The 27,854-nt window shown below is 36.0% G+C and overlaps 2 protein-coding genes across 2 annotated transcripts; one reads left to right on the top strand and one right to left on the bottom strand.

Annotated features, from left to right (window-relative positions):
* The first annotated feature begins 2,186 nt into the window (after positions 1 to 2,186).
* On the top strand, positions 2,187 to 14,062 carry tespa1 (thymocyte expressed, positive selection associated 1). Its single transcript, XM_032549764.1, has 12 exons — positions 2,187 to 3,367; positions 5,652 to 5,841; positions 6,003 to 6,045; positions 6,945 to 6,985; positions 7,464 to 7,517; positions 8,191 to 8,230; positions 8,536 to 8,577; positions 8,735 to 8,830; positions 9,473 to 9,681; positions 9,798 to 10,930; positions 12,149 to 12,233; positions 13,704 to 14,062. The coding sequence occupies exons 2-12, from the start codon at positions 5,697 to 5,699 to the stop codon at positions 13,793 to 13,795; spliced, it is 1,980 nt and encodes a 659-aa protein (XP_032405655.1). The 5' UTR covers positions 2,187 to 3,367; positions 5,652 to 5,696; the 3' UTR covers positions 13,796 to 14,062.
* An 87-nt stretch (positions 14,063 to 14,149) lies between these two features.
* Positions 14,150 to 22,022, bottom strand: tarbp2 (TAR (HIV) RNA binding protein 2). The gene is made up of 7 exons (XM_032549765.1): positions 21,786 to 22,022; positions 19,663 to 19,977; positions 19,469 to 19,538; positions 18,342 to 18,459; positions 18,086 to 18,213; positions 17,708 to 17,903; positions 14,150 to 16,389 (listed from the first exon to the last, which is right to left on the bottom strand). Exons 1-7 carry the CDS (start codon positions 21,836 to 21,838, stop codon positions 16,232 to 16,234), a joined length of 1,038 nt encoding a protein of 345 aa, XP_032405656.1. The 5' UTR covers positions 21,839 to 22,022; the 3' UTR covers positions 14,150 to 16,231.
* Between the last annotated feature and the right edge of the window lie 5,832 nt (positions 22,023 to 27,854).

Raw genomic sequence — 27,854 nt, 5'->3', positions numbered from 1 at the left:
CAAAAGAATATATTTTTTACTGAGGCACATCTGGAGCCTTGAACACGGAGGTGGGGAAAAAGGAGGGCGGACTGGTTGTTTGAGTCTTGCCTCCGTGGCTGCTGGCCACTCCCTAGCGGAGGCCGGTGGGTCGCTAAACAGTGAAGTGGCGGGAGGAGTCACCCGTTGAGGAGGAGATGAACCCCCATATCATGCTCACACACACTGGCTGAAGCCGCACTGGGAGTGGAACATTGTCCTGTGGTGGGAGGGCTTTTATCACTATGAGAGGGTTGTCAATGAAGCAGCACATGTGCCCATGTAAACATAACAGAGGGTGGAGTGAATCCCCAGTCCAAGATGGACCCACCCCGGTGTGTCTGAAGTCACCCAGAGGCATTACAGACATATAATAGAATGGTTATAAATACAAATACCCTGACTATTTTGAAACTGCAGAAGAATTTCTAACACTGTAACAATTCAGAATGTAGTCTAATAAAGTATACATTAATCAGTGCAAGGGTAGTTTATGCAATACCATAATTTGTACATACCCCAGTTTAAAGTGATGCACAAAAGAGGACATATTGTAACATCTAATTATTTACATGAAATAATATGAAATACACAGCATTTTATACTTTCACATCACACTTCTTGAGCATAACTGAAGTGGAAAAAAAGTCATAATGGTTTTTGAAAATTTTGCTTACAAGTAGAAAGGGTTAGGGTTAGGTTCTTATTTCTCTGATACCACCAAATAAAATGCAACCAATAGCCTGTAGAAGTCACTTTAAACAGAGTCAGTTTGGGTGGGACTTAATCTTAGTGTAAATACAACTTTTCTTTGAAGGCCTCATGGGTTTAGTGAACAAATATCAATGAATACACTTGGGAGGTCAAGGATAAAGTAGTGGATATTTAATGGAAAGATAAGTTGTAAAATAATATCTAAAGATTTAACTTCTCGTAGGGAGTGATCTGCAAGCTTTAGCAACTTTGAGTCTAATTTATTGTTGACCTCTGACCTTGTGTTTTTCTGATTTTTTTCCACGTCAAGATAAAAAAAACATTCTGGCCCTTCTACAAACTGAAAACTTATTCACTGATTTATATGTTCATGTGACACAGGAATTTAAAGTTGTGTGTGATGAGCAAGACATTTTCTAATACTGTACACCAAAACTATTTACATTCTTTTTACCCCACTACTCTTTCAGTAGTAGGCACAAAAGATTTGCCCATATACTGTAGTTTTGCTGTAATCCATAATACAGTAAGTCTCAGTTTCTAGGTGTGCCACAAGTTTTGTACAATCTTTGTCTGGATATTAGTTGTGAATCTCAATCACTGCTGCAGAGTAAAAAGTCTTAGACTCCCCAACACCCTATGTTCAAGCTGTCCTTTTATGTTTGGGGAAAAAATAATAAAAAATAAAAATGTTTTCTTGAAGTATGTTTAAGTAAAGGCCTATACAAGCATATGTTTAAAAATACATGTTGGTAACACCTTCTAGTTCAAGAAAAATGTAAATATACATAGACCAACTGCAGCTAACAGCTTTAACATCGAGCTATTTTGGTGTTACCCTGAAAATTGTATACAAATGTTTTGTTATCCAGGTCAACAAAATGTGGCTCTCGTTGCACATGCGCAACTGAACTAGAGCATGGTGGAGGTCAGGAAGAAACTCGAGATGTGCAGTCTCATCCATGAATGCTTGCAGGGGGATTTTCAGTCAAAATATTAGGGCTTCTTTGGGGTATTCTGTCTAGACATGGAGTCAGAAGTTCAAGCAGATCAAAGCTTGTGACCAAAGTCACTCAGAAAGTAGGCAGAGGAAGCCACTAGCAGGCTGTGGCTGAAATGCAAACAACACTGGAGCAACCCACATAGCAGAGACTATAAGAACAGAGTGCAACATGGGAATGTCAGAGGAGTGCCAGCAAGCTCTCTGAGAACCCGACATGACCCAATTAGGCACAGAGGAACCAAACCACAAGCATTCATCAAGTGGATTTATGACATGAGCCATCAATTACTTGCAAGGAAGAAAGGTCTTGTAGATAATAATTATGAATTTAAAGTGTTATGGTGCAAAGACTAATGAAAATACACATGAAAAATGTTTGACATGTGATTAACGCATCGTGTAAGCTTTGTTAGAATTAAAACATCTTCAGTTAAGTTGAATGACTTTTTATTAATAGCCAAAAAAAGTACTCAAGTAAGTGTCATTACCAGATAAATTCAAACACAAGAAATACATTTACAGATTATTTTCTTTCACAGCAAAGGCTTTTAAAACCAATACTCACAGTAGGTAATATATTGTATTGCAATGTTACACAAATGCCTACTGTATATTCACTTGACCTCTAAATGGCACTTTAGGCTTAACAGATACAAATATTAGAATCGAAATACTTGTGTACAAACAAGAAGTCTAACTTTGATTTAAACTGTAAAAGTGTGTCTGATGCATTTTTGGTTAAAATATGCTTGTACTTCACTCACTGAAGTACTGAAGTAAGAGCAGCGATACTTCAAAAATAATACCAAAATAGTTAGAAGTTAAAAGTATGGTGTAGTAAAAACTCCTATATAGGTCAATATGTTTCAGAAACAGAAACTCCAGTTAAGGTTTAGCTCAAACCAGACTGTAGAGGCCAAGAAACTTCCTTTCAAAATCATTATTTTTGTATGCGAGAAAAAACAAAACAAAAAAACTTTGCACTTTCGGGAAGGTGATACCAAAGTTATTCATTGTGGTCTTACTCATATCAAAAGTAGAACTATATAACTTTAACCGCAGTCATTTGTTTAAATCTGACATAATGCTCTTCGTACTTAGATGCTTAATACATTACTGTAATGTGGAAAACCCCAAATAAAAATAAAATAATGCCACACAGTTACTTTGCGGAAACTAAGCTTTACATTTTTGTAAAGCGGGCAATAAAAAAACAAAAACCACACAAAACATCGTGTTGTACTAACAGCGTTACCCCTGACATTTCCAGCAACCTGTCAGGGTGAGCGCTTGTTTCATGCAGGATGTGCCGCAGCTGCGTCCCACGCCACGCTGATAACTTCAGTCTGTCAGATGAGATGCAAACTCACTTCCTCAGACGCGCCACGGCCAAGCAATGATCCAACCTGTCCGGGCTGAGCAGGGGACAGGCTTCGCTGGAAATCAGCTCAAACCCCGGCTATTTATCTCTGGGCCCATCTCTGATAGAGGCAGGCGCGCTGAGCGGAGGCTATTCTAATAGACCGCTTAAAGACTGCGGATGAAGGCGCTCATGCCTCAGTGAGTCCGGTTCAACAGGAAACCAACGAAAGTGCGCCGCTTACAGAACTGAAACTTGCAGCGTGCATGAAGGTAAAAACTCTCGTCTCTTTTGAAAGTTTATTCGTTGCTTAGTGTAGAAAAGAAAATGTATTTTAACTCAACTTGTTGCATTTTGAAGATGTCTCTACTTTTACGTTTGATCTGCACACTTGACATTCTAGAAAGCACCTTCCGAAAGTCGAATATATCTATTAAGGTAAATCTTTTAAGTTCTTTTATTAAGGTTTGTCATGAACCTCGGTGAAATTCTCTACGGTCGTGCTGATTTTATCATTAATGGTTCCCATGCTTGCACTAGTCTGCACTTCAATATAACCACACAGTAAGTCAAATCATTTTCTGTACAATGTTGCCTGGACTGGTATACTTTTGTTTTCAGGCACATTCCTCTGTTTATTATGGTTTAATTTGAATTGTCTTAAGTTTGGAAGAGACTAATCAGTACATTTTTGGGAAGAAGTAAGACTTATGATAACATGATATTATAGTCTCTTCATGGGAATATTTTTATTTCAACGTGTGCATATTTTGTATAAGGTTTGTCCTGATCTGCAATATTGTTGTTATTTTACTCATTTGCATTTGGGAACTTAAGACATAAAGTGTTATTTTGCCAGAGCTATCTGTCTCCATTCTTACTAGACTCCAGGTTTTAACTTCTCACCATTTTTCCAGTTCTTCTGGCCAGATTTTCCAACTCACAACAGTTTTTAGATGACTCCACTGACCGGAACAGCAGGAAATTGGCAAAAGAACAAATGTACATTGTGTGTCAGAGAAGCCACAGTAACATAATCTGCTCTAAATATCACTTACTAATGTTCTCACAGACTTGTAAAAGTGAGCTCAAAAAGTACCACAATTACAGAATCTAATTGCTCTCATTTAAAACTGAAAAGCAAGACATTTGCTGATTCTTTTGGAAACACAATAAAACTTATTGATTGTTACAGTTACAAAAAGTAATTTTGTTTGTGTCTTAATAGTAAGACACAAGCAAACATAGAATAAACAATATTAGGTACTTTCTGCAAAGAGTGAAAATGCTTTTTTGTCATCCTCATCATATTAGAGAAAGAATAATGAGCTGATATTTGCTGGCAATTAATTAGGCTATCAGCTCAGGCAGCTGGCCTGCAGTCAACTGTAGTTTTAAAGCAGAATTATCTTAATAAGATTTACACACTGTGATCCTTTTGTTCAATTGTTTGTGTTTCTCACTACAGATTATATTTCCCAGCTGCCAAATGTGTCTATCTTGTCCATCTCTTGTGAAGCAACAGTTAGTGGATGGTCAACAGTGACTTAGTGCCAAGAAAACTCCAGTTCTTTCTCTGGTGTATTGATGAAATGTCTTCAAACTGGGACAGTATTACACAAAAATTTAGCAGTTTTGTAACCATAACTTGAAACTTTGGATTACGTTGATACTGGTAACTGGCCCATGCCTGTCATCTCTGGAAAAGTCATAACTACTCACTCATTCCAGGATCACCTGGCAACTGATTCAACCATTACACCATTACTAGCATTTCTTTCAGCTCTTATGTTCTCATGTTCTTTTCTTCCCCCAAACACAACTGTTGCATGGACTTTTCTGAGCACAGAACATGTCTCTTTATTTCTGAGATTCTCTTTTGCTTGAAACTTGATTGACATTATTTACCCTTTCCACTGCCAAATATAATGTAAAATTTAGCTTCTAGGTGCAGAGTTGGACAGTTTCTAATAATAAAGTTTGTCTTAGTTGCTACTGAATCTTTGTTGTCAAAAATTTTCATGCAGCTGTGACTTCATGCCTTGAAGACTTCATTATGCTCTTTAGATGGTGAAAGTCAAATTTTTGGTAAATTTGATGTGTAAAATTCTTTTTGAATCTATAATTTTTTTCTGAGTTAGTGCAATGAGATGAGCCACAATCAGTCCATACTTGGAAATACTAAACATATGGTGGATTCTTGTTTTATGCACAATTTTATCATTCTGAGCAGATCTTAGCAGTTAAGATGAACTGTATCTGAAAAACCCCCCAACAGTTTTGCATGTATTTGATCTGCACTGGTATATAAAACCAATATCCTTTATTTCCCTTTGACTATAAAGATTCAAACAAATGAACATGTCACACGTTAAAGCATGTTTTGACAATCTTCTCAGCTTTTCTGGGAATGTATTTGCTCATGTAGAAAAATTAAAGCAATAGATTTTTAAATATCTGTTGAAAATAGTCTTAAAATATCTTAAAAATATCATCAACTTCATAAATCAAACAACAATAAAAATCTTGAATTACTTTTAATTTCTTTTGTTTCAGAGCTTTGAACCCATCATGCTCTGTAGCCATATATGAATTGAAGTGATGGATAGGTCATCGTCCACCGTTAGGCGGCGAGCCTGGATCAACAGCAGCCGACAATGGCCGACAGTGGAGGAGATGGAGGGTCCGCTGTGTAACCTTGCAGCCTCGGCCTCCATAGCAGATGACGATGATGTCTTTTCTGATGGTGAGAGCAAACACAACTCTTTAAGTACTTTACTCATTGTATTTTATTTGATCGGTTTTTAACTTTTCTAGACAGAAAAACAAATTAGTTCACTGTGATCAGAGCTGTCAAAGAGTAACATGTTTACTTAATAAGAGTACTCATATGTGTCATTTTTATAGCCAGCTTCAATGGAAAGATTGAGAACTGGCTCCTTGGTTGTGGGTGAGTTAACCTCTTTTTTCTTTCTTTCTTTTTTTTTTATAAGTTCATAACTGCTGACTTTCACATTTTCCAGCTGGTAAGATGTATATCAATGGAAAGTACAGCAAACAACAGAGTGCAGAGAGAGTGGAAACTCTCTCTGATGTCAGGTGGTGCAGCAAGGTGATGCTGTGAGGTTACCACAGACGTCTTTTTCTGCTGCAGTAGCCTGAGGTGCTGCATTCTTATAGTTCCACTGGAAAAAGAGAAAAAGAAAAATAAGCTTTCAATCAGCCACAAACTGAAATCGCTGAGGTGACCTTCTCTTGAGTTTGATTTTTTTTCCTTTATAGCTGTTTCACCAGGGGTGTCATGATTTAAAAGATGTAAAAGTTCACAGTACAAAAATAACTCATGAGTAAAACTTTAACTCTCTGACGTATCTGAAATTACCTTGAGGTATAGGAAATAACAATTTCTTCTTCTTTTTTTTATGAAACAGACTATAGAAAGAAGAAACAATACTTTATGGTTTAATGTCAGTCACTGAGAGAAAAGCACTTATGAAATGCAGAAACACCCAGGAAGACAGTAAATCACCATCTAAATGGGATTTTACTCTCCTGCTGAGAGCATTTAGAGGAATGACTGGTTCCTGAATGTATTCTCAGAAGTGAAAATGAAAATAAGTAGATTTGCTAGGTGTTAACCTGAATGTTAATATTTCTCTACAAGAGGAAGTTGCAAGACTTCAGCAGACTACTGATTAGGAAGAGTGGAACAAACTTTCACTGTAAAGTTGCCTACTGTCCTTTTTCATATGTAACCAGAGATGCAAACACAGCACCATGTTTGATAGACGCATGCAAATGACTCGATTGTGTTTGTGCGTCTGTGTTTAAAACTAACGTATCTTGCAGATCTGATGTCCGCTTGGAGAACAGCAGCCAGCTAAGTTTCGGTGAGACACACACCTTACCATGAACACCTTACCATTAGGCTGCTTGAGAAAATGTTGAAAAAAGAGCAGAATCAATTGAAATATATGGCATTCCGTACAACACCTCATATTTCTTATTTTCATGTGGGGATTTTATCCAAAAACACCTTTCGCCTCCACAATTAAAAATGCTGTTTAATGAAATCAAAGCATTTTACTTGATAATATCCAGAAAAAGTTTGGTTTGACGTCTTCTGATTTTCCTTATTCAGCATATTGAGGGGATTGCATCTCAAACCGGGTTATTTAGGGTTTTCTGTGTCATGCTTATTGCGATAAGCTAAAATCTGTTTCAACTAATGAAGTTGAAATAAATAAATAAATGCAAAAACTTTAAATATGTAAGTTTAAAAATCTTAATTTATCGTCTGCATAATTTGCACAATGTCTAATTTACAACATAAATGTGTAACATTTCCATATCTGATTGCTTTTTAAGAGTCTGCACTGCAAGCCAACACCTTTTGTGATGACCTGAGCCTTGGAGCTGATGGTATGATCAGACATGAACTCAAACACGCAAACACTCACGCCACAAAATGGTTTCTATGTCCTCAAAAGGCAATATTCATGACCATCTCCATTTAATTTGATTATCTGAAATATGGCTTCACTGTCAACTTAAATTTGCACACACAGACAGGGAAGTAATGAGTTTGCAAAAGTTTTAAATAAGCAAATCGGGTATTGTTTGGTTATGGTTATTTTTAAACTCCGCTCATCGATCAGTAGTCAGAACTTTTCACATGTAAAAAAGAAAAGCTTATCTCAAGTATTTTTTACCTCCTTATCTTGTTGGAATATTGCGTGTCGTTGCAATCTAGGTATTATGCAATGGTAATTTCAGAGAGGTAATTTAACATTTACGCCAAACTAGAACTAAACCGCAAAGATAAGCAGTGAAGTTGCTACATTTTTGTAGATCAAAAAAATAAAAAACAGTTGCAGTTCTCAACTGGATGGAAAACAATCCAGAAAACTAATGGTTGAAGTTATACGAGCAACATTTAAATCTTAAAATAAAGTAATAAATTAGATGTTTTCTCTTCAGATTCATTCTGTTAAATTCACATTACAGATGCTAAATTGCAAATTCCTTTATTCTCACACTAAAGTAGTTCTTATTGTCAACAGCAATAATTAATGCTTAATATTCTTTTCCTCAGCTTCAGTTATAAACTTTGGAGGAACTACAACTAACTATCGGTAAGTAGAAACTGTCCACTGGTTCAACTGTTTTCTACATATCTCGCATAACTAATGTAGTTATTTTTTTATTTTTGCAAAATAATTAAAGTCCTGGTTAAAATACATGTTTCACACATTCACACCCTGAAGATATTTCTTTGCTGTAGCTTAACTGGAAGTTTCTGTAAATTTTCTGGAAATGTTGTACCAAAACTATTTGAATTTCTGAATTTGCAAAAAAGTTCTCGAGAAACTTTGCTGAACTATTTTTTGGTTTATTAATTTTTCTTTATTGTTCTTTGTTCTCCTTATTGCCTGTCCAGAAATCGTTCCTTCACGAAACAGCTCAGCAGGGTCAGCAACAGGTTTGTTGTTTACTTGCTTCTCAAACTCAAAATCTACCTTTTTTTGGCATTGCTCCCCCTGGAAAGGAGTGAATGAGTTGTCTCATATCTGATCACTTTCAACAGTTTTAGGTATTGTAACATTTCACATGTTTTTTTTTTCTTTTCTTTTTTTTAGTACTCCTCTTCAGAAACTATGCCCGTCGTCACTGAACCTGGGCCACAGCATGGCCTCCAGCTGCCTTTCCTCTTCCACTTGGAAAACAGTGTCAAGGTGAGGTTTGGAAATTGGTTTAATCCAGAGTAACCATTTTACCATTGTAGTAACCATTTTAATACAGCTAAGGTTTTTGCTAAAGAAGCAGACTGTTCAATGGCAGCTGTATCTTATCTGTATCACACCTTTTATTTGTATCTCACACCTTTTATCACACCTTTTATTTGTGGAGCTTATTCTGTCACACTTTTTCCTGCCACTAAACTTTTACAGTCAAAGTTAATTGTATTTCTTTAGCACATTTAAACAAAACAGTTTAAGTAGAAAGTCACCAGTAACTTAAACAGAAAGTTATACAGCACATCAAAACAATGAGAGACGTTCAGATAACATAAATGACAAAAATAATATAGTCAAGTAGCGCTCAACTATAGCTTAAAGTCTGAGAACAGAATTTTTTTAAAACAGCTTTGCATAGTGAATTGGAAAATATCAAATCAGCACTTCTCCCTCTGATTGTGAGGATCTGAACATCACTTTTTGTGGTTCTATATAGTTTTATAATTTTCTGAGAGCCATAAATGCACACATCTGTGTGTCAAGCATAAATGAGCTTCTCTTTTAAAATACATTTATTTCTGAAATAAATTGTTTGATGTGAAATTATTGAGCTGCGCCTAATTGTATGTCTTCTTTCAGTGTGTCAGAGGTTCTGCAGATGTGTTCAGAGGATGCAGAGGAGACTCTGTACGAACTGGGTTTTGGCTGTGAAGAACCGCAGGTCACCGTTCGCATCCCTCCTCGATTTTTCACCTTCCCCTCTCAGGCTCAAGGCATCAACTTCCGCCTCTTCCTGGATGCCCAGATCCGGCGAATAAGAGAGGAGGACCCCAGCCTTTCACTTGCCAGTATGGATTCGTTACATCTCTCTATCTATATGTCAGTGGAGTGATATTGCATTGCTAGAAGTGTGAAGAAGTGAAGTGGTTTGCATCTGTTTATTTGCATTCTATTCTTCTTATAGGTCGTTTCAGACAAGTGCAAGTGCTTACAGCCATGGCCAATGCTTTCTATTCCCTCTACTCTCACGTGTCCCGCACTCCTCTCCAGAAGCTGGCCACACCAGAGTTCAGCTTCTCCTCTCCTGTGGAGAGGATTGAACGGTTTAGGACCAGTATTCGCAGCGAGCCTCGCTCTCCTGTGGAGAGGCTGAAGGACACTGTGAACAAAATGTGCCTCTACACCGGCTCTCCTCGTGGGTCGGACTCCACCTCTCCACAGCCCTCACCCAGAAAGAGATCCAGCCTTCCAGACGTGGTGGATATAATGCTGAAATTCAAGACTGGGAGTGCCAAGAAGCTGGATTTGGGGGAACATGACAGGTGTGGATCTTGTGAGGATTTTAGGTTGCTATCAAATGGTGGAGATATAGAGCAAGTGAAGCAGACTTTAGAGGACACAGACATTTATCAGGAGGGGAATAAAATCTGCAAGGAGGAGGTGCCTGACAACGAAGAGGCAGATAATGCTGATAATGTCAGACAAGAATATTGTGAAAGAACATCGCTGACGTCATCGTTGTCAAGAGAAACTGTGATAGAAACAGAAACTCTGCTAGCCACAAATCAGTCAGAGCTGGACTCATGTTTGACACAAAGGGACACAAGGACAACTGAACTGACTCCTGCTGCCAAAGTTTCATATGATCTAATCTGCCCTCCAATAGTGGAGCGTGTACATCAGGCTTCTTTCTGTTGTCAAAACCAAAACCGCTTCCTTCATATCTCTGGGACAGAAAGTAGAGACAGACTAAGCTCTCACACACCTACAGTGCAAACCCCTACCTCTGAGCCTAATGAAGACTTACACCCTGGATCTTCTAGAAAGACCCTACAGGTGGATGGACCTGGATCACCTCTGGTTCTTGAGCCTAGAGACAGCTACGCTCACTGCTGCATCACAGTGACTGGCTTGGAAGACGAGGACGTGTCCTCAACCTCCATGAACACCTGCCATGTTTCACCTGCCTTATCCAAGCGGACTCCTGCAGAGCTGTTTAATGAGGGAGAGGGACAGTACCTGAACCCGTTAACCCATCCTGGACTGGGCAAATTCTCCAGCAATCGTCAGCAGGTCAACTCATTCGAGCTGGAGGAGGTACTGAAACTTTTATTGGTTTGAAAATCTAGCATATAATTTGACAATGAATCTAAACTGCACTTAGGAAGTTTAAATCAGTCTTAACTCATTGGGTGAGACAAATTAATTACACAATCATCAGTCAATCAATGACTAAGTAAACTATAATTACTATTAGGGCTAAAAGATTGTTGTCATGACAAATGGAAATTTCCTCCTGAACTTGATGCTTATACTGTATTTAGTTTTGGTCACTGGTTTGTGTTTCATTGCTGTTTTGTGAGGAGCTATTTTAAACTGCTTCGTTGTTGTTGTACAACATTCTTTTGCATCATTTTCTTTGGAAGTCATTTTGGTTTATTTGCAATTCAGGCATGGGACATGAAGGGCCATAGGAGCAAAACATAACAAAAAAATTTAAAATGTAATGTGCTTGTAGGAAAACTATCAAAAAAAACGGCATGGGAACTAACTGAAGAAGATACTTAATAATTAAGAACTAATGTGAACTTAATCAAAATAGTTGTGAAAAAAAACCTGTGGATCAGTTCAACACTTTGTCCCTTCCTACTTCCATTTTTGTGCTCATAATAATTTTCTCCACTACTCTTATTCTATTTTACTCTAATAAACGTCTTCAGCTCAGTAAACTATGACATATCAACTAATTTCTTTGCAATAAGTATTTTCATTAATTATTTGAGAAAAAAAATGATGCCAAACTTTTATAAAATACAGTATGACAGATTGTGACACTTGATCAAACCAGTTACTTTGAGCAACCGCCTGCTGGCAGAAAGCATTTAAAAGAGTCACATAGCATTTAAATATAAAAAAAAATACTTCAAATCCCTAGCTGCTAAAGTGAGCACATGATGTCCAGAGGGACATGGCTCCAAAGATAGAAAGGTACAGAATAGCAAAGGGTGAAATACCATCAACCCATAACAAGTGAGCCTGCATCTATTTATTAGCATAGTCACCCCTCATGGAAACCACAGTTTTACTGAAAATGTTAGTGATTTAAAATCTACATTTTAAGCAATTTAGTAATGTTTTATTTCAGAGAAAACATTTATCGTAATTTGTAGTTGGACAAAACAAAATAATTTATGTTTTTGCATTTATTTGTATTTTCTATTTTGGAACTATTGGTTTCTGTAGTTGCTCTCATTTTTTCCCTTGGTAAAACAAAGTGTATCTTGGTTAAATATTTTTAATTTGCTCTCCTCTTAGGTGCATAGCGCAGGAGAGGAAGATTTTGGACAACCAGAAGCGAGTACCGTCACTTCGTCACTCTCCAGAAAACATTCATGCAAAGGTGACAAATGCTTATATTTATTTGTGTGACTTTTTGCATAAAAACTTTATATGAACCAAAGTTTCTTTGTTCACACTGAGGGGGATTATTTTTTGGTCCACAAACGGCAGGGTGTATATACGTATATACACCCTGCTGTATGAGGAGAAGGATGTTATCAGCTCACACATGTGCTAAATAAGTTTGCATGTTTTATTTCTATGCTTGTTCTTTCTCAGTGATAGAAAGTATCACTTCATTTATGACTCACTTACTTTAGGGTGTCATACAGTCATTAGCAGCGGTCAGCTAATGGATTCTGACAACTTGTGTAAAAGCAGATGTGTGATTGGAAAAGTATTCTCATCCCTTAAACTTTTTTGTTCAATTGAAGCTACAAACTTCAACTTAGGTTAGGGTAATTTTATGTTTTAGGGAAATAAAAACTGCATAATTGTAAAGTGGAAAGAAACTAATCCAGGGCTGTAGGATGATACCCCTCAATAACATCCTGCATAACCAATTTACTTCAGGGTTCACTTGACTAAAAGTCTGCAATCAGATTTATTCTGATTTTAATCTCAGAATAAATCCAGTTGTTCTAAGTAGAGTCAACTATTAATTAAGGACAGCACTAATCCAGCCTTTACAGAACTGAGTCAAGAAAGAAAGGCCAAAACAAATCCTGCAATTTACCAGAAGCTAGGGATCACAATTAACATAAAGGTCAGTTCTTTGGTCAGATGCATCTAAAATGCTATTTGAGGTGGAAAACTACTGTACATCACCCCAAACATGCCACTAACAACGAAACAGTGTTGGCAATATCATGCTGAGGGGAAAAGAGAACTTGGTCAGAGTTGATAGGAAGATGAATGGAGCTAAATAGAGAGCAATACTGCAAAATATTTGAGACTGGGTTGCAGATTCATCTTTGGTAGGACAGCAACACTCAATAAACAGCCAGTACTATCATGAAAAGTGGTCAAATAAGGGGTCAGAACGGCACAAAGTCTAAAGATCAAATCAGTGGCAGGTTTTAATAACTGATGCTCATAAACTGTCTCCATCTATTCCAGCTAAGCTTCAGCTAATTTGCAGGGAAATATAAAAAACTTCCATCTCTACAGTTTGTGGAAAGACTTGCAGCTGTACTTGCTGAAAAAAGTGTTGCCTCAGGGTACTGAATATGAATACATGCAACACTAATAAATGACAAACAGTTGTCATTTTCTTTTTACTTCCCACTACTTTGTTGTTGGTTTATCACATAAGATTCCAATACACGTTCAAGGGGAGTAAATACTTTTTCAAGGTACTGAGCATGATGAGTGACACATGCATATTCAGGTCAATGAGCAGGTGTCTTCAAGGAGAAAACAATGTCTTTTCTGTGCCAAATTCAGGTTAGACTGCAGCTGCTAAACAGTCTGCAGTTCGCAGAACTTGGAGAAGAGCTGAATGTTTTTTGTTTTTTTCCTGCTTGTGTAGGTGAAGTGGTGCGGGGCGACAGCGTGCAGTCCGACAGCAGTGGCTACGCAGATGAAGAAGTCAGCCCCTCATTAGACAGACACAGCAGGTGACGGAGAGAAAAAGGCAGGACTAAAATGTACCACAAGATCTGGAAACCTTTTCCATTTGGAAAGCCGATCTCCACATTGACTTTCTTGAACTCTTAAAATGTGAATGTTTCAGAGGGTACAGACAAAGAAAATGTGCAAAGCATGATTATATGAAACTGAACTGTGTGAACAAGCAAAGACTTGGACAGTGAAGTGTAATGGAATGGTACTTTAATTAGGGTAAAATCAACTTCAATTCTTACAAAAAATGTTTTATCGAAAAAAAAAGAAACATCGACGTCCAATAGAGATCATATTTCATTTCATATTTGTAATGTATAAAAGTGCCAGCAAAGAGAGATGGTGAGTTTCAACTGAAGTTGAATAAAACCAGCTCCTAACTTCCTCCTTTAATGATCAAAAAACAGTTTGCATATCTGTCTTTTCTGAGAAGGGTTACAACCCACAAAAATGTGTCACATGCATTTAGTAGGCAAGTACATGAAACAGCAGATAGTTAAAACCATTTGTCAATGCATACTGCAGAAAAGGGAGGGATTTCTTAGTAGTGGAGAAAGCTTTTACACAGAGACACAACAGTTTCTGATAATCGCAATTCAAGTCAAAGTTCAAGAAACCAAAACAGAACACAAGTCAATGATGGTCATTACATGCACAATGTTTTAGAGGTAACGTTATAATTTGTGGTAGCTTTATGTGCTGGGTCTTTGAGAAAGAGTGAATATATTTTGTTATAATTACAGCAGCTCTCACCTGACACACCCCTGTAAAAATGACACCCTAATAAATTGTTGTAAAAACCTTTCTGTACAACTTTGATTTTCTTTTAGACCTACTCCTGACCAATACCTTCAAACAATGATTGTTTGATTCCTTTGGAACCTGTAGCATTGGCTGAAAGTGAGTAATAAGTAAATTAAAAAATGTCTTTCTGGGGCGTAGAACTTTATTAAAGGATTATTATAATTGATGAAACACTGAATCAAAAGGTGCTTTAAATGGGTATTAGTTTAGGTATTTACATTTTCCTCTAATGTTTTGCTTGAATTGTAGCTAAAATATTTTATAATTTTTTTATTTTCTTTTTTACATAAAAACCTGGTCTTTTAACAGGGATGTATTCACAGTTGAGAGCCATTGTATAATAAGTCTTTAATTCAGGAGTAAATGCACTTCAGAACAGCTGTGGACACACAAAGCTTCTAATTCACAGACTATTAACAGAGATACTTCTGAAACTTGTCAAGAAAATCAGATTTATTTGCAGCTGGTAAGAAGGTGTAAAAAGCCTTGGAGTAAATTCACCTTTAAACTGGAGATTTGTTTCGCCTCCATTACCATCCTCCTCTACCAGCATAAACCTGCTAATTATAATTGACTGTAAATATAGCCAGGTCTAGGTTTTCTCATCATTCTCGTATTTATAGATATCAAAAAGGATTTGTCCATCTTTAATGGCATGTGCTATATTGCTTTTTCATTTTGAAGAGTGGCTTACAGAAATGTCACATTTTATACCCCAGAAAAAAAGATATCATGGATTACTAAACATTTATATAAACTGTTTAGTAATCCATTAATATTAATCTTTGTACAAAATAACAATATAAAGATTATTTCATATTTATAGTAATGTTGCTGCAAATGATTTCTTAGCCAAATATTCTTTTCCACTCATTGATTAAAATAACAAGAAGGTTGGATTTTTAAAAAAGTTCCTAGATATGCAAATGCAGTGATGACTACGTTTTAAGGCTTTTAACACAGCTTTACCAATAGTGCCAATAAATGTGTAGGGTGTTGCACAATTTTCAGTCTTAAACATGTAGAAAATGACAGTGACAAACAGTCACTTCAGTCTTATATTTTTAAGACTCGTGGAAGCTCATTTTTAAGGGATAGCAGCTAACATAATTCAATTTCTCGACAGAGTGGAAGTTTCTTGCACACATCCATTCACATGAATTTCATTCTGGGACTAATAAATAGTTAACTCTATATCTAGCTAGTCAAATAACCTACATTTTTTTATATTTTGCTGCAAATCATTGCCTACTCTGATAGAGCAACATTTAAAGTTTCTGAGATATACTGTATGTATTTATTGGTCATATTTAGGAAAATATATTGGATGAAGTCAAAAGTTTAAAAAAGGGGGAAAAGTTTTTTTTATGACAAAATTGTACATAATGTGTTTATAAATTTTAGACAGCAATATCAATAGTGGCACCCATCAATCAATAGAAAATAAAAACAATGACTCCATGTGTAAATTTCAGGGCAGAAAAAGCCTCTCATTGTCAAATTTGACGTTTCCTTGTTTTTGTTTTCTAAATATGTCAAAAAAATATCTCCTTTGTCCAAAGAGGAGATGTTTGATGGCATATTGTGTACTGGTGAGTTCGAGTCTGTGGCTAGGAAACGGAGAAGGCTGTGTCATTTCCCTCCTGCCATGATTTTCAGGTACTGCAGTGCGTTGTGAGCTGCGTTGGCTCGAGCAGCGTCTATGTTCTGAGCGAAGCCATGGCACACTGTGATTGGCTGCGTGGACAGTTCTACCAAACACTGACAGAGGCCGCTGAGGCTGCGCTCCTCTGGAAACAGAAACACAGGACAGTCGATCAAAAGTCAATCATTTGAATTTCTCTCTTAGACCGCAACCCACTTCCTCCATTATTATTATTATTATTATTATAGTCACAGTTCTGATGACAGACGTTCTCATTATTACTGCTTCTTTTCTGTTATGCCTAACTGTTATTTTCCATTAGACAGTCTGAGTGGATACATTTGCAAACAGAACTAGGTCAAAACCTTCGTCCCACTGTTGCATCAGATATGGGTGTTTGCATAATATCACTTGAAATAGAAAGTATTTTGCATTGATTTTCATAGTTTTCAGTCAAAGGAATCAGGATAGCTACCGTAAAGAGAACAAACTTTTAAAAGGTACATAGAAACCTAATGTGTTTTATGGGTTCTGCAGGAAACAAATCTAAAAGCCTTTGGAGTCATAATATAATACAACTCATTATCCACCTGTTCAATTTTCACCCTAAATTATTATTATTTTCTTGCAATATTCTTTGCACATCTGGAGACTGATACTTTTGCCCTTTCTTTGTGGCAAGACGTCAGAATTGTTGTTCCTTGTTTTGCAACAAATCCTCAACTGGATTTTGGTTTGACCTTTGACCAGGCCAATCTAAATCTACATTTCAGGGTCGTTATCACAATGGGAGGTAAACCGCCCTGCCAGTCTTAAGTATTTTGCATCCTTTGATGGGTTTTCTTCCAGGACATCTGGTAATATTAAACTTCCTAACAACAAGTAGGTCATAGCTGTGATATGGAAGGAAAATTGTATCTTTAATTTCATCTAAGGATAAATAGAGCTGTTCTGTGAAGTCCTTAGGAGCTTATTTGAGAACAAACAGCAACATGAAGATGGCTAAAACAGATTAGGGATTAAGTTCTAGATAGGTTTAATGCACACTCAAGATATAAAACAACATCCTGTTCAATCCATCATCTAAAAATGGAAAGAGTCTTGCACAACTGCAAACTTACAAAAACTTTCTGTCCACCTATAATGATAGGTAGGGGAAAATGTGTGTTAGGAAAGCTAAAACACAGTTTCCATTGTGAAATTCCATATTAGTTGCAACATCATAGTGTGGAGGAAGCTGCTCAGAGTTGTTAGTTTCCCACCTAAAAGTTAAATAAAACACATTCAGGTGGTTGTAATGTGACAAAATGCTCCCCCAAAATTTGAGATGTGACAAACTTTTGCAACAAATTAGTCATAACTCAGGTTCATTAGAAGCTCAGCTGAAGAATATATATGAGTGCGTCCAGACGGCAGCAAACTGAAGTGGTACTGGAGCTCTGACTGAGAGTTCATGAGCTCACCTAGATCAAGGTAGCTGACGTCGAAGCGCTGCTCTGTAGAAAGGTCGCTCAGCAGGGAGCAGAAGTTGGAGTCAGAAGGCATGCCCAGAGGGTGGCTGCGGAGCTGCAGAATCTTCTCTCCAGCAGAGTTGCGCAGGGAGTCCCACGTGCAGCTGTAGCCTTTACTTTTACCCGACTCTGCCCTGCTCCCCATGTGCTTTAATTACAGGAGAAATAGATTCAACATCAGTTAGCAGACATTAAATTTCCTGACCAAAATACTAATTATGCTTATTACAGTTTAGCATTTTCTACCTCAACAGCCATCTTTTCCTACACTGATGTTTTATCACTTTTTCTGATCTTTATTCATTTTCGTAACTCCTGTTTGATTCTTACAATATTAAATGTGTCCTCCTCTGTTTCTGCTTCATTGCTACTCCTCAGATCCACCGGCACGTTGTGTATCCGAGAAAGCATCTTGGCGGCAGCATTTCTCTTGGCGAGTTTCTTAGATGTGCCGCTTCCTGAGCAGGAAAAAACATCATAGCCATTGTCATCCAGTGGGACATAAAATCAAAAAGAAAAGACATTTCTGAGACAGAAGCAAACACATGAAGTATGTATTCTATAAGTCAAACATTTTTAAATGTACCGATTTCTACAAATCTCTCGACTCTGCAAGTCATAGTGAACTCCTTGCGATGAGCTGGACCGGACTCCTGAGTGACTGTGTACTCTGGCAAACGCCATCCTTTCTGCACCACCAACTCCTGACAGAAATTAACACCAAAGACAAAAATACACAAAACAGTAAACAAAAAAATGCATTGCAATAAAGTAAAAAGTACATTTAGTTTAGTTATAAATTTCAAAAGTTAAACTGGTATATTATATAGATTCATTACACACACCATCTTTTTTTAAATAGACAGACCATTACATCAAACCAAAACAACCAGGATACTTAATACTAAAATCTTGTGGTCATGTTGTAACTTAACCAATCACAGGGAGCACTGCTGACTGTTGCCCAGCAAACAATAATATAGTCCCTTCACAAGGTCCTTGCTAGTTCAAAGAGTACTATATGAAAGTATATGACTAGAAAGTTAAGCAGAAGGAAAATTAGTGTGATAGAAAAACCTGGATTTTACAACAGGGTTTTATTGCAAATGTTGTTTCTGTCCATTGTCTGCTCTTTACCATTTCTTCACATTCTAAAACATTTTAATACTGTATTAAACAAGTTTCACCAAAATATTACTTCGTATAAAGATCCTGAATGCCTGGCTTTTAAATACTTAACTAACATTTACTGTAGTTCAAGCAGTTCTTTTCCAAATGCATTTTGTGTGCAGTGATAAGTCAGTAACAATAAATTTATATATATTGTGAAGCCCAGTTATGCAGTGCAATTTAATTTGTTTTTCTCCATTCGCTCAACTTTCCATAATTTTGTTTAGATATAACACTCTGGATGAGCAACTTCTTTGACCTATTGTGGCATTTTGCCTGCCAACTGTCAATTCATATGTGTTTCAAATATTGTGTGGATCAAAACATCACACTTTTTTAATGCATAGATATGATGTAATATGTTAATTTTGGGTTTTATTAGGTGCAAACCATAATAATCAAATTTAATCATTATGTATATAAAAGCTATATAAGTTACTGATGTAGATCAACTTTATAATCATATTGTTATTTATTGCGATACAACTGTATATTAACAAATCTAGATAAGTAAATAAAATGCAGTAGACAAAGATTTTTTACCTGCAGGGCTCCTACAGGGTTACATTCAGACTGCTGGGAACTGTTTGAAGTCTTCATCTCTGACTGAGAACTACACAAAACAGAAGGAAACACTCAAATCATTAGCTTCAATTTGCTAAAAAGTTGAGCTGTCACTTGGGAAAATATTTACGCTAAATTAACATTTGTCTGCATAAATTACTCAGAAGTCTGACCTATCTCCATCCACAGACACATCAACTTCAATAAAACCGTCTTCTCCAAGAGTGACTCCAACTGGGCCTCCGAGGCCTCCCTTGAGCATCTTCAGAGCAGCCTCGGCTGCTTTGTGCTTAGCTGCTTTCTTGCTGGGCCCTTGGCCGGTGCAGCTGATCTCACCAACAGAAACGCGGAATGTGAAGTTGGGCTGATGGGCCTGTCCCTCGGCCTTCAGCAGGTCGTACACTGGGGTTTTGCCTATCCGCGTTCCATACTCCTGCAGCAGACTGATGGGCGTCTTTCCGGGATTCACAGCCAGCATTTGCTCAATACTACATACAACAAAAACAAAGAAAAAAAACACATTTACCCAGCATGATGTGGAGAGTAATGGAAGCATTTTTGGTTTGATTTTTTTGTACATAAAAGTCTAAATTACCATCTCGTAAAGTTGCAAATTGATTCCAGGCAACAGTCAAGATGAAAAAAAAGCTGATTTTTGAATGTTTCTAAAAGAAGTCAACATGTTGTGCACACATTAAAAATAATAGCACAGTAAAATGATCAAGAAAAAAAAGTTTAATTTCATTATATGCTGCCTTTTACAAGCATTTGTCTGTTTACATGGAATTAAAAGTAAATCTAAGCTAATTGTAAATTAAACCAGCATTCCCTGCTCAAATATTCACTCTTCACACTGAGATCAACAGGCAGATGAAGCATCATGAAACAATCATTTAAGACAAAATACTGTAGAATAACAAAAAAAGGTCATGCTGTTGTTTCTTGACACAGTTTTGGAACATAATTAGGAAGGAAATGAAGTATTGTTTTACTGAGCTTTCAAAATGGATGCTTATCAAAGAAACTATGGTGCTGAAGACATTGAGCTGTGGGCAGTTTTAAAGGTTTATGGTGATTTAGAGAAAGAAAAACATTCCCAGAATGGTAATAACAATAGAAGGACATGTTTGAAAAGTAAGAGAAATAAGCTCATCACAATAAGAACAAATCTGTAAAAATAGCTGAAATTGATCACTGCATAGTACTACAAAAGAACAAGGAGCGCGTGTCTTTAAACATACAAGCTTCATATTACTGTTAAAGAAATACTAATCACTTTGCTAATGTTTCCTTTTCGTGCTCACCTGCATATGTAAGTATGAATGCACACAGTAGGTGTGTATTTGAGCAGAAGCATAATTTTTTTTTGTACAAGGAGGGGAGATTTTTTTTTTCAATTAATATCTTAGTGATCTAAGTTGACCAGGATTTCCAGAAACTTCTAATTGCTATCAATCACCCTACTATTAATAAGATACTTGCCACTAAATGAGGACTTTTATTCATCTTGTCAACAGTGAGAAGAATCAGTAAGACAGGTTACAGTTTGAGAAGTCCAGCAAAAATCTTGGGGTTACCATTTTATACACCTTAGCAGCTTTACAAATTAAATGGCTGAGTAATATAATATCTAGTAAAGAAATGTGGCCATTTTCAATTATTAACCATTTTACTTATTTAAGATTTTAAAATGGAGAAAAAAGAACTTCTGCAGAGTTTTATATTTATTCTACAAGATGTTGACTTGTGGAAAATTATAAAAAAGAAATCATGTTTCCAACTTGATGACAAGAAAAATAGGTTTAGATAAATATTACTGCTACTTTTAATGTCAATGCATTTATTCTATGAAAAAGCTAAAATTAGCCTATATTGTCATATGTATATTTAAAAACAGCAGTTGGCTCTTTTATCATTTTTAGCCAATTTATTGAGGAGGCGTAGCGGAAAGTTCAAAGAGCTAGTAGAAGTTTCCAGAGATGCAGGTTGTACACTCCTTTTCAAAAGAATGAAATTAAAGGGGGCGAAATAGAAATGCATGACACATCTTTATGATTTTTTTTCTTTCTACTTCATAATAAAGTGCTACTTTGTGTCTATCACATAAAACATGAATGTTTACTTATCCAGGATACCGCCTGTTAATTAAGTTAACTTGTGATGAAATAAACTGAACAGTTAGAAAAAAAAAAAAAAGACATGAAATCAAAATATTCTGAAGATCCTATAATACCGTGATGTCGTTTATCTGTGAGCCTGGATACTCAACTCTCCCTGCGGTTCTGATCAGCCTCACCTGGAGCTCCCGGAGTTTCTCTTCCAGCTCTCCGGTTCTGTCTCGTCGTTCATTACCTATACCGTGCAGACGGAACCGATCGATTTCGGATGGCAAATCCCCCCCACCAGAACATACACGAGCTTTCATTAGACTGTATTTTTTATTGCCCCCAAGCAGATGATGAGGCTACAACATGATGGAAGGAGGGAAAGGAGAAAGAGAGAACCCCATCTGCTGCTGCGACAAGCTTCGGCCCGCAAAGATGACGTAGTTCGTGACGCCTTGTGAAAATCGACTCCCGATTGACCCAAAAGCGTTCGAAGTTGAGGCTTTTATTCCAACTTTCCCACCAGATGGTAGGTAACATATCTACATACTTTGAACAAACAACAAAAACAAAAACAGTTTAACAAATGTGAAACATATTTTATATGAATTTAAACTGCAGCCTATATAACAGAAACCATCAGAGGTGAGTAGTAACTAGTTACATTTACTCAGTTACATTTCAATGTAACTGAGTAAAAAGAAAGTTTTCTTTCTTTTTAAAGAAAAGCGTAGCTAACGTTTTCATACTGTTTTCTAATGAGAGAGCTGATGAGAAACCTCTGTTAGGAGGAAAGTGCATTAAAGATCAGGGGATTTTGTGAGGAAAGTAAGTCAGGATCAGAGCTGGAAGCTGCTGTTCTTGTGTTTCACAGCTCAGCTTCACAATGTTGGTATTTAACTATAAAGATGCTACGAGCCCCAACATGCTGAAAATATGTTCTTTCTGAATGTGAAGGATTCAGATATGTATTTTCTATTGCACTTTTGGATAATTTCTCTTTTATCTTTGGCTTTAGCCTGAGTACCAGGATGTCTCAGAACTCACTTGACTTCTCCCAGTTTGACCAGCAGACTGAAGCCCTGCCTGTGGCCAGTGTTCCCAGTATAGATAGATATAAACTATATTCATTCCATTGGGATTTACCCTCAGGGAAATTGTAGTATAATAAAAATAAATAAATGTGTTTTATTGCACACTTTTATTCTTTCACTTTTTGTGTACTTTAAAGAGAAATATCTCAATCTGAAGTGTTAGTTTATTAAGAGAGCTTATGTAATGAAATAAAAATAATTTACTCTGTTAGAATATTTTCACCTTTCTATATAACAATATAGACCCAGTTACACTGTCCATAGCCAAGTTTACTTGTTGTGTAAAATAGTTTTTCTGGAAAAAAGTAAAAAAAAAAATAAAATAAAATGTGTAGCTAATGTTTTGACAATGACACAATCAAAGTTTATTGTCTTTATAATAAAATGTCAAAAAATAAAAGGAAATTATTTTTTTTCTTCATATTTTGAAACTGTTAAATGTACATTAAATTATGGAATTATGTAAATATGTCCTTGTAAAAGTGTGTGTCTGTTCATCGATGTTAAAATAAAAACTATTTATCAGAATAATTTCTATCAAATAAAAACATTGTTCTCTTTATTCAGAAATCCCCCAAAACAATTAAATAATCACATCAAAAGTTAGAAAAGCTGTCTTTAGTGCTTTCTTTGATTACCAAATGTATTAGTGTGTGTGAGAGAATGTGTCAATGACAGGTATTAACTTAAAATACTTTGTAGAACGGCACTTTGTGAAGTTTGGCCCATTTACTTGTATTAGCTTACTTGCAGATAACCCACATTCAATATGGCGGCAGCTGTATCGCTGCAATGGGCCGACCCGTTCCATGAGGCGTCTGCGTATTCAAGTCTGGTTTACCCTACCAACCACAAATAACTTAACTGAATGAATAACACATTTGTTTCAACCAAAAATGCACCAGACACAAACACACTCCTACAGTTTATGTTAAAGTTAGGCTTGCTGTTTTTAAACAAGCCTTATTGTTTTAATGTTATTGTCTGTCTGCTCAGCAGATATTGTCACTGAAAGTTTATATGCTGCTCTAACATGTTGGTTCCTCAATGTATAGTTAAAAATAATTTAGAAAAGTATTTCTTCTGCCTGAATTTGATATTTTTATAAACACATTATTGTAAGGCTTTAAATTTATGTTTTGATCAAAAAGATACTTAGTACTTCAGAACATTTTAATTGAGTAAACATATGTTGAAGTAATGCTACTTGAGTAAATTTTTTGTCTATTCCCATATCTAGTAACTATTTTATAACCAGTGTTCCCATCAAAACATTAAAGCAGTATTACACTACATTTGTGAGGAATATTTGTCACCACATTTACCAGATATTTATACAGTAAAGCTTCTCTATATCTTCATTCTTTTAAAATGTAACATATTTGGCCTATTTCTTGTCTGAAAAGACTTGCTTTGTACAAATTAAGCTAGCTTAAAATGAAAACATAGGCACAATTTATGCACATCTTTTGACTTAATTACAGTAATTGGAATTTATTTTTATATTTTGTTTGTAATTTTTTAATTCTGTGTATTCTATTCTACTATCTTCTGTTCTAATTCGTTCAGATACAGACAATAGATGGATAAACAGATGAATGGATATGGATTATGCTTCTCTCAAGCCCTGATTCAGGACATTTCTTGATTTTGTTATTCCTAAAATCACTGTTTCCTATGTATGTTAAGCCCTCACTTTTTTTTTTTGTCAATTCTTAACACAATTTCCTCAACATGCTGTCATAATCAGGTAGAAGGACTAAGAAGAAACCAGAGAGAAAAAGCAGAGAAGTGCCCATGTGGATTTGAGGTTACATGTTTGCATGCAACCGTGATGGAACTATTTATTTTTATTTTTGTAATTTATTTGAATCATACATTCTCTAAATGGACTGACTCTACAACAAACACTGTCGCTTAATTTTGTAATTAAGACTTGCTGTGGCAAAAATCACGATTTTTCCAGAAACTGTAGCCTGTTAGCCTGACTCATTATTCCAAAGTCATTTTGATGTGTTTACCACACTCATCTCTTCCAGTAATTGTGGAGAGCATTATGAATAGACCTACAGCGAAGCTAATTTATTAAAATAGTCTGTTTAAATATTTAAACTCCACTATGCAGAATTTGGCAAGATATCTGGTTTTCAAAAGCAATAAAAGAGCTAAATGGTTGTTTATTAGGGTGAAACCTTGACTTGAGAAGCAAAGGAATATGTTACTGTTTTACTTTATTTTATTTTTAAAGTTTTTCCTATATTGTTCAGTTTGTAAAAATCGCCTCCAAGTTTAACATTTATTTGCTTAAAAATGTTCTTACTGTAATTGATGTGCTAGATTTTAACCAGCAGAGGGAGACATTCAGCCACCTATCTTTCAATTTGTTTCATGAGTCTTTGTGAACGTAAATATCTTTAATTTGTCTAACACCTGCCGTCTCCAAGGCAATATGTCCAATCTCTGCTGAAAACCCCATTTTTAAGGTTATTTGGCTCCTTTTGTTTGTTTGTTTTTTTTTGCTTGAAAAAGCAAAATACAATGAAATACATGATAAAATAGAATTCTAAACTATCTGTGCAGAAACATTTGAAAAACTTCAGTGGTCAGATTTCTTGTACTTGAAGTATGGTATTTTTTCCCATCAGAATATATGTTGTCAGGAAATATGATAGGTATATATAAATGAAAAGGGCACAATAGTGCTAAAAATGTGGATGAATCTTTTTTAATGAAAATAAAATTGGTTGTTAGTTACAGAATACATATATGTCAGCACAGCTTACACTAAATAGCTTTTTAGTGTTCTTGTTTACATGCACATAATTGGCAGCTCTGCAGTACAGCTAGTTATTGCAGGAAGTTAGATAATTAGTTGTAAATTCTAGCGAATTGTTGCTTGAAAAATTGTGATCTCTTTTTGTTTTTTGTTGTTGTGCAATCACTTCACTTGTCTCCTGAAAAGGGTCTCATCTTGGTATTTGTTTGAAGAAATTCTAGTTAGTTTGTTAAACAATAAACAAACAAAAAACCAATAACAATAGAAGAATTAGGAAGAAGTTTAATTCAAAGTCACATTTGATGTCACAATATCAATGAACTCTGAAGAGTACACTATTTGTACAGTAGATTTGTTTGACCTTTTATTTGTCTCTTCTACAGTCCACCACAGTAATTAATACACTTAATAAGTTGGTTGATTGTCTGGAACATTTAGCTTTGTTGCAGATCAGATCATGACTGATTCCATGTAACTATCATGTGGGGTACCCCAATGTTCAGCATCAGACTCGGTTGGTAACCTGTGGCGTGACCTTAAACAGGCTTTTTATTCTCAAAAACCATCCAGTGTAACTGAATTACTATTCTGAAACAAAAAGGGACCAAAATGTATTCACACTGACAGAAAAGACTTATTGCTCGTTATCACAAATACCTGATAGCATCAGCTGTTTTGAGGTTCAGGGGGTAATTACATTTATACATAGGGACAGATTGATTTGACTTTATCCCGTTAGTTTGGTGATCTCATATTTTTAGGTTTGAGAAAAAAGGAAATAAAATATATCCGTAATAAGGCAAATACTTCTCAATGCCATGAGGCAGCAGTACCAAAACTCTGTTAGTCATCACCTTTCTTACTTTGCAGCTAAGATTCCATTCATTCAATGAAAAAATAAAGGAATAGATGATTGAAAATGTGGCTTTTTATTTATGCTTTAATTTGAACATAATTCATTTTGGATGTTTGGGGTTTTGGCAACTGCTTCCTGTGACATCTTGTACTTTAGATTTGTTTTTTTTCTTTCTTAGTTAGGACTTTATGACTACCTGTGAAAAGTGAAAAATACATATGGAATTCTCTATTACTTATTAACAACATTACTTTAATTCTGGTAATTTATTACCAATGTGCTGCCAGTGTATGAAACTAAATACCGTAAACAAAATCCAACTGTAATCCTACTGGTACTATGCTCACAAATACTTTCCTAATAGATTTTATTGTATGAATTGTGAAGTCTTTACTTGTCACCAGCTTTCTCTGATGAAGTTGTTTACCTGTTTAATCCAGAAGAAAACCAAATGTTAAATCTAAACAATAAAGTTGTTCAGCGTAGCAATAAAATAGCAGAAGAAAATAAATGAAATAATAAAGCTGTTTCACATGATATTCATTTAAAAAGACAGCTGAACTGAGCACATACGTTTGCAATGTGACGTGAATGGGAAGATTCTTTGCTCTCATGATGGCAATATTTATTCCTAATGAATTTAGATAGCTTTAAAGGCTGACAGTGCTACCAATTTATGCCAAGTTTCTGTTTAGTTTGGATCTTTTTGCGTCAGTAAAAGGAATCATACCAACCAGTTAAATCCTTTTGGGCCCACAACCTTTCCGATGAATGTAGCAGCACTTCCATAAAATATTGCAGTTCCATTTTCCATCTTCCTACGAGTTACTTTTATTTCTGCGGCTTGACGATTAATCCCATGATGACTCGCTTGTAAAACCCTGCTGGCCACCTCTGAAGCAGAGCAGGGATTTTGATGGCTTTATCCACTGGCATCAATATGTCAGTGTGGATAAGCACATTTTGCCAACATGAGGAGAACTGGCCATGGCAGTTATGAAGCTGTCTCCCATTTGAACCCCCAAACCAACAACGAGCAGCTGTGACCAGAGTTTATCCCTCCTACTCATTACTCTGAGCTTCAGTACTGATGTGACTTCACTTGTCAGCTGAATGCTCTAATTTATTGACCTATAACATGATAGTGTAAGTGCTTTATGGATCTGGTGATTAAATCGTTGTCTGGATGAGATCAGACATTGAAATGCCACCTTAGCAGTTATGATGATTTTCATAGAAATTGCACTCACATCCGGACACACGTTTCTTAGGCTCATCTTGGCATTAGAGTTTTTCAAAAGTGTTAATATTCCTTGAACTTTTTCACGTTTTCTCAAGTTACAGCTACAAATGTCAATGCATGCTATTAGAATTTTATGTGATAGAGCAACACAAAGATAATTGTGAAGTGGAATATGTATCAAGTTTGCTATTATCTCAGGTTTTGGAGTACGTTCCTCCCACCTTTGCCCATTTTAATATTTTATGTTTGGTGGTCCGAAAAGGTATTACAAGGAAATAGTTAAACGTAAAT

This window comes from Xiphophorus hellerii, chromosome 20 (genome assembly GCF_003331165.1).
Source record: "Xiphophorus hellerii strain 12219 chromosome 20, Xiphophorus_hellerii-4.1, whole genome shotgun sequence".
Taxonomy (NCBI): domain Eukaryota; kingdom Metazoa; phylum Chordata; class Actinopteri; order Cyprinodontiformes; family Poeciliidae; genus Xiphophorus; species Xiphophorus hellerii.
The sequence above is the reverse complement of the archived record's forward strand: the minus strand, read 5'-3'. Positions and strand labels throughout refer to the sequence as shown.

Bases quoted from the DNA above. Each gene is read 5' to 3' on its own strand.
- tarbp2 (XM_032549765.1), bottom strand. From the start codon at position 21,838: ATGAACGACGAGACAGAACCGGAGAGCTGGAAGAGAAACTCCGGGAGC. The intron at 17,904-18,085 runs GTAAGAATCAAA...CTGTAATTAAAG, and splicing joins AGGAGGACACATTTAATATT to CACATGGGGAGCAGGGCAGA. The intron at 16,390-17,707 runs GTGAGCTCATGA...TTCTGTTTCCAG, and splicing joins CGTCAGCTACCTTGATCTAG to AGGAGCGCAGCCTCAGCGGC.
- tespa1 (XM_032549764.1), top strand. From the start codon at position 5,697: ATGGATAGGTCATCGTCCACCGTTAGGCGGCGAGCCTGGATCAACAGC. The intron at 5,842-6,002 runs GTGAGAGCAAAC...TCATTTTTATAG, and splicing joins CGATGATGTCTTTTCTGATG to CCAGCTTCAATGGAAAGATT. The intron at 10,931-12,148 runs GTACTGAAACTT...CTCTCCTCTTAG, and splicing joins ACTCATTCGAGCTGGAGGAG to GTGCATAGCGCAGGAGAGGA.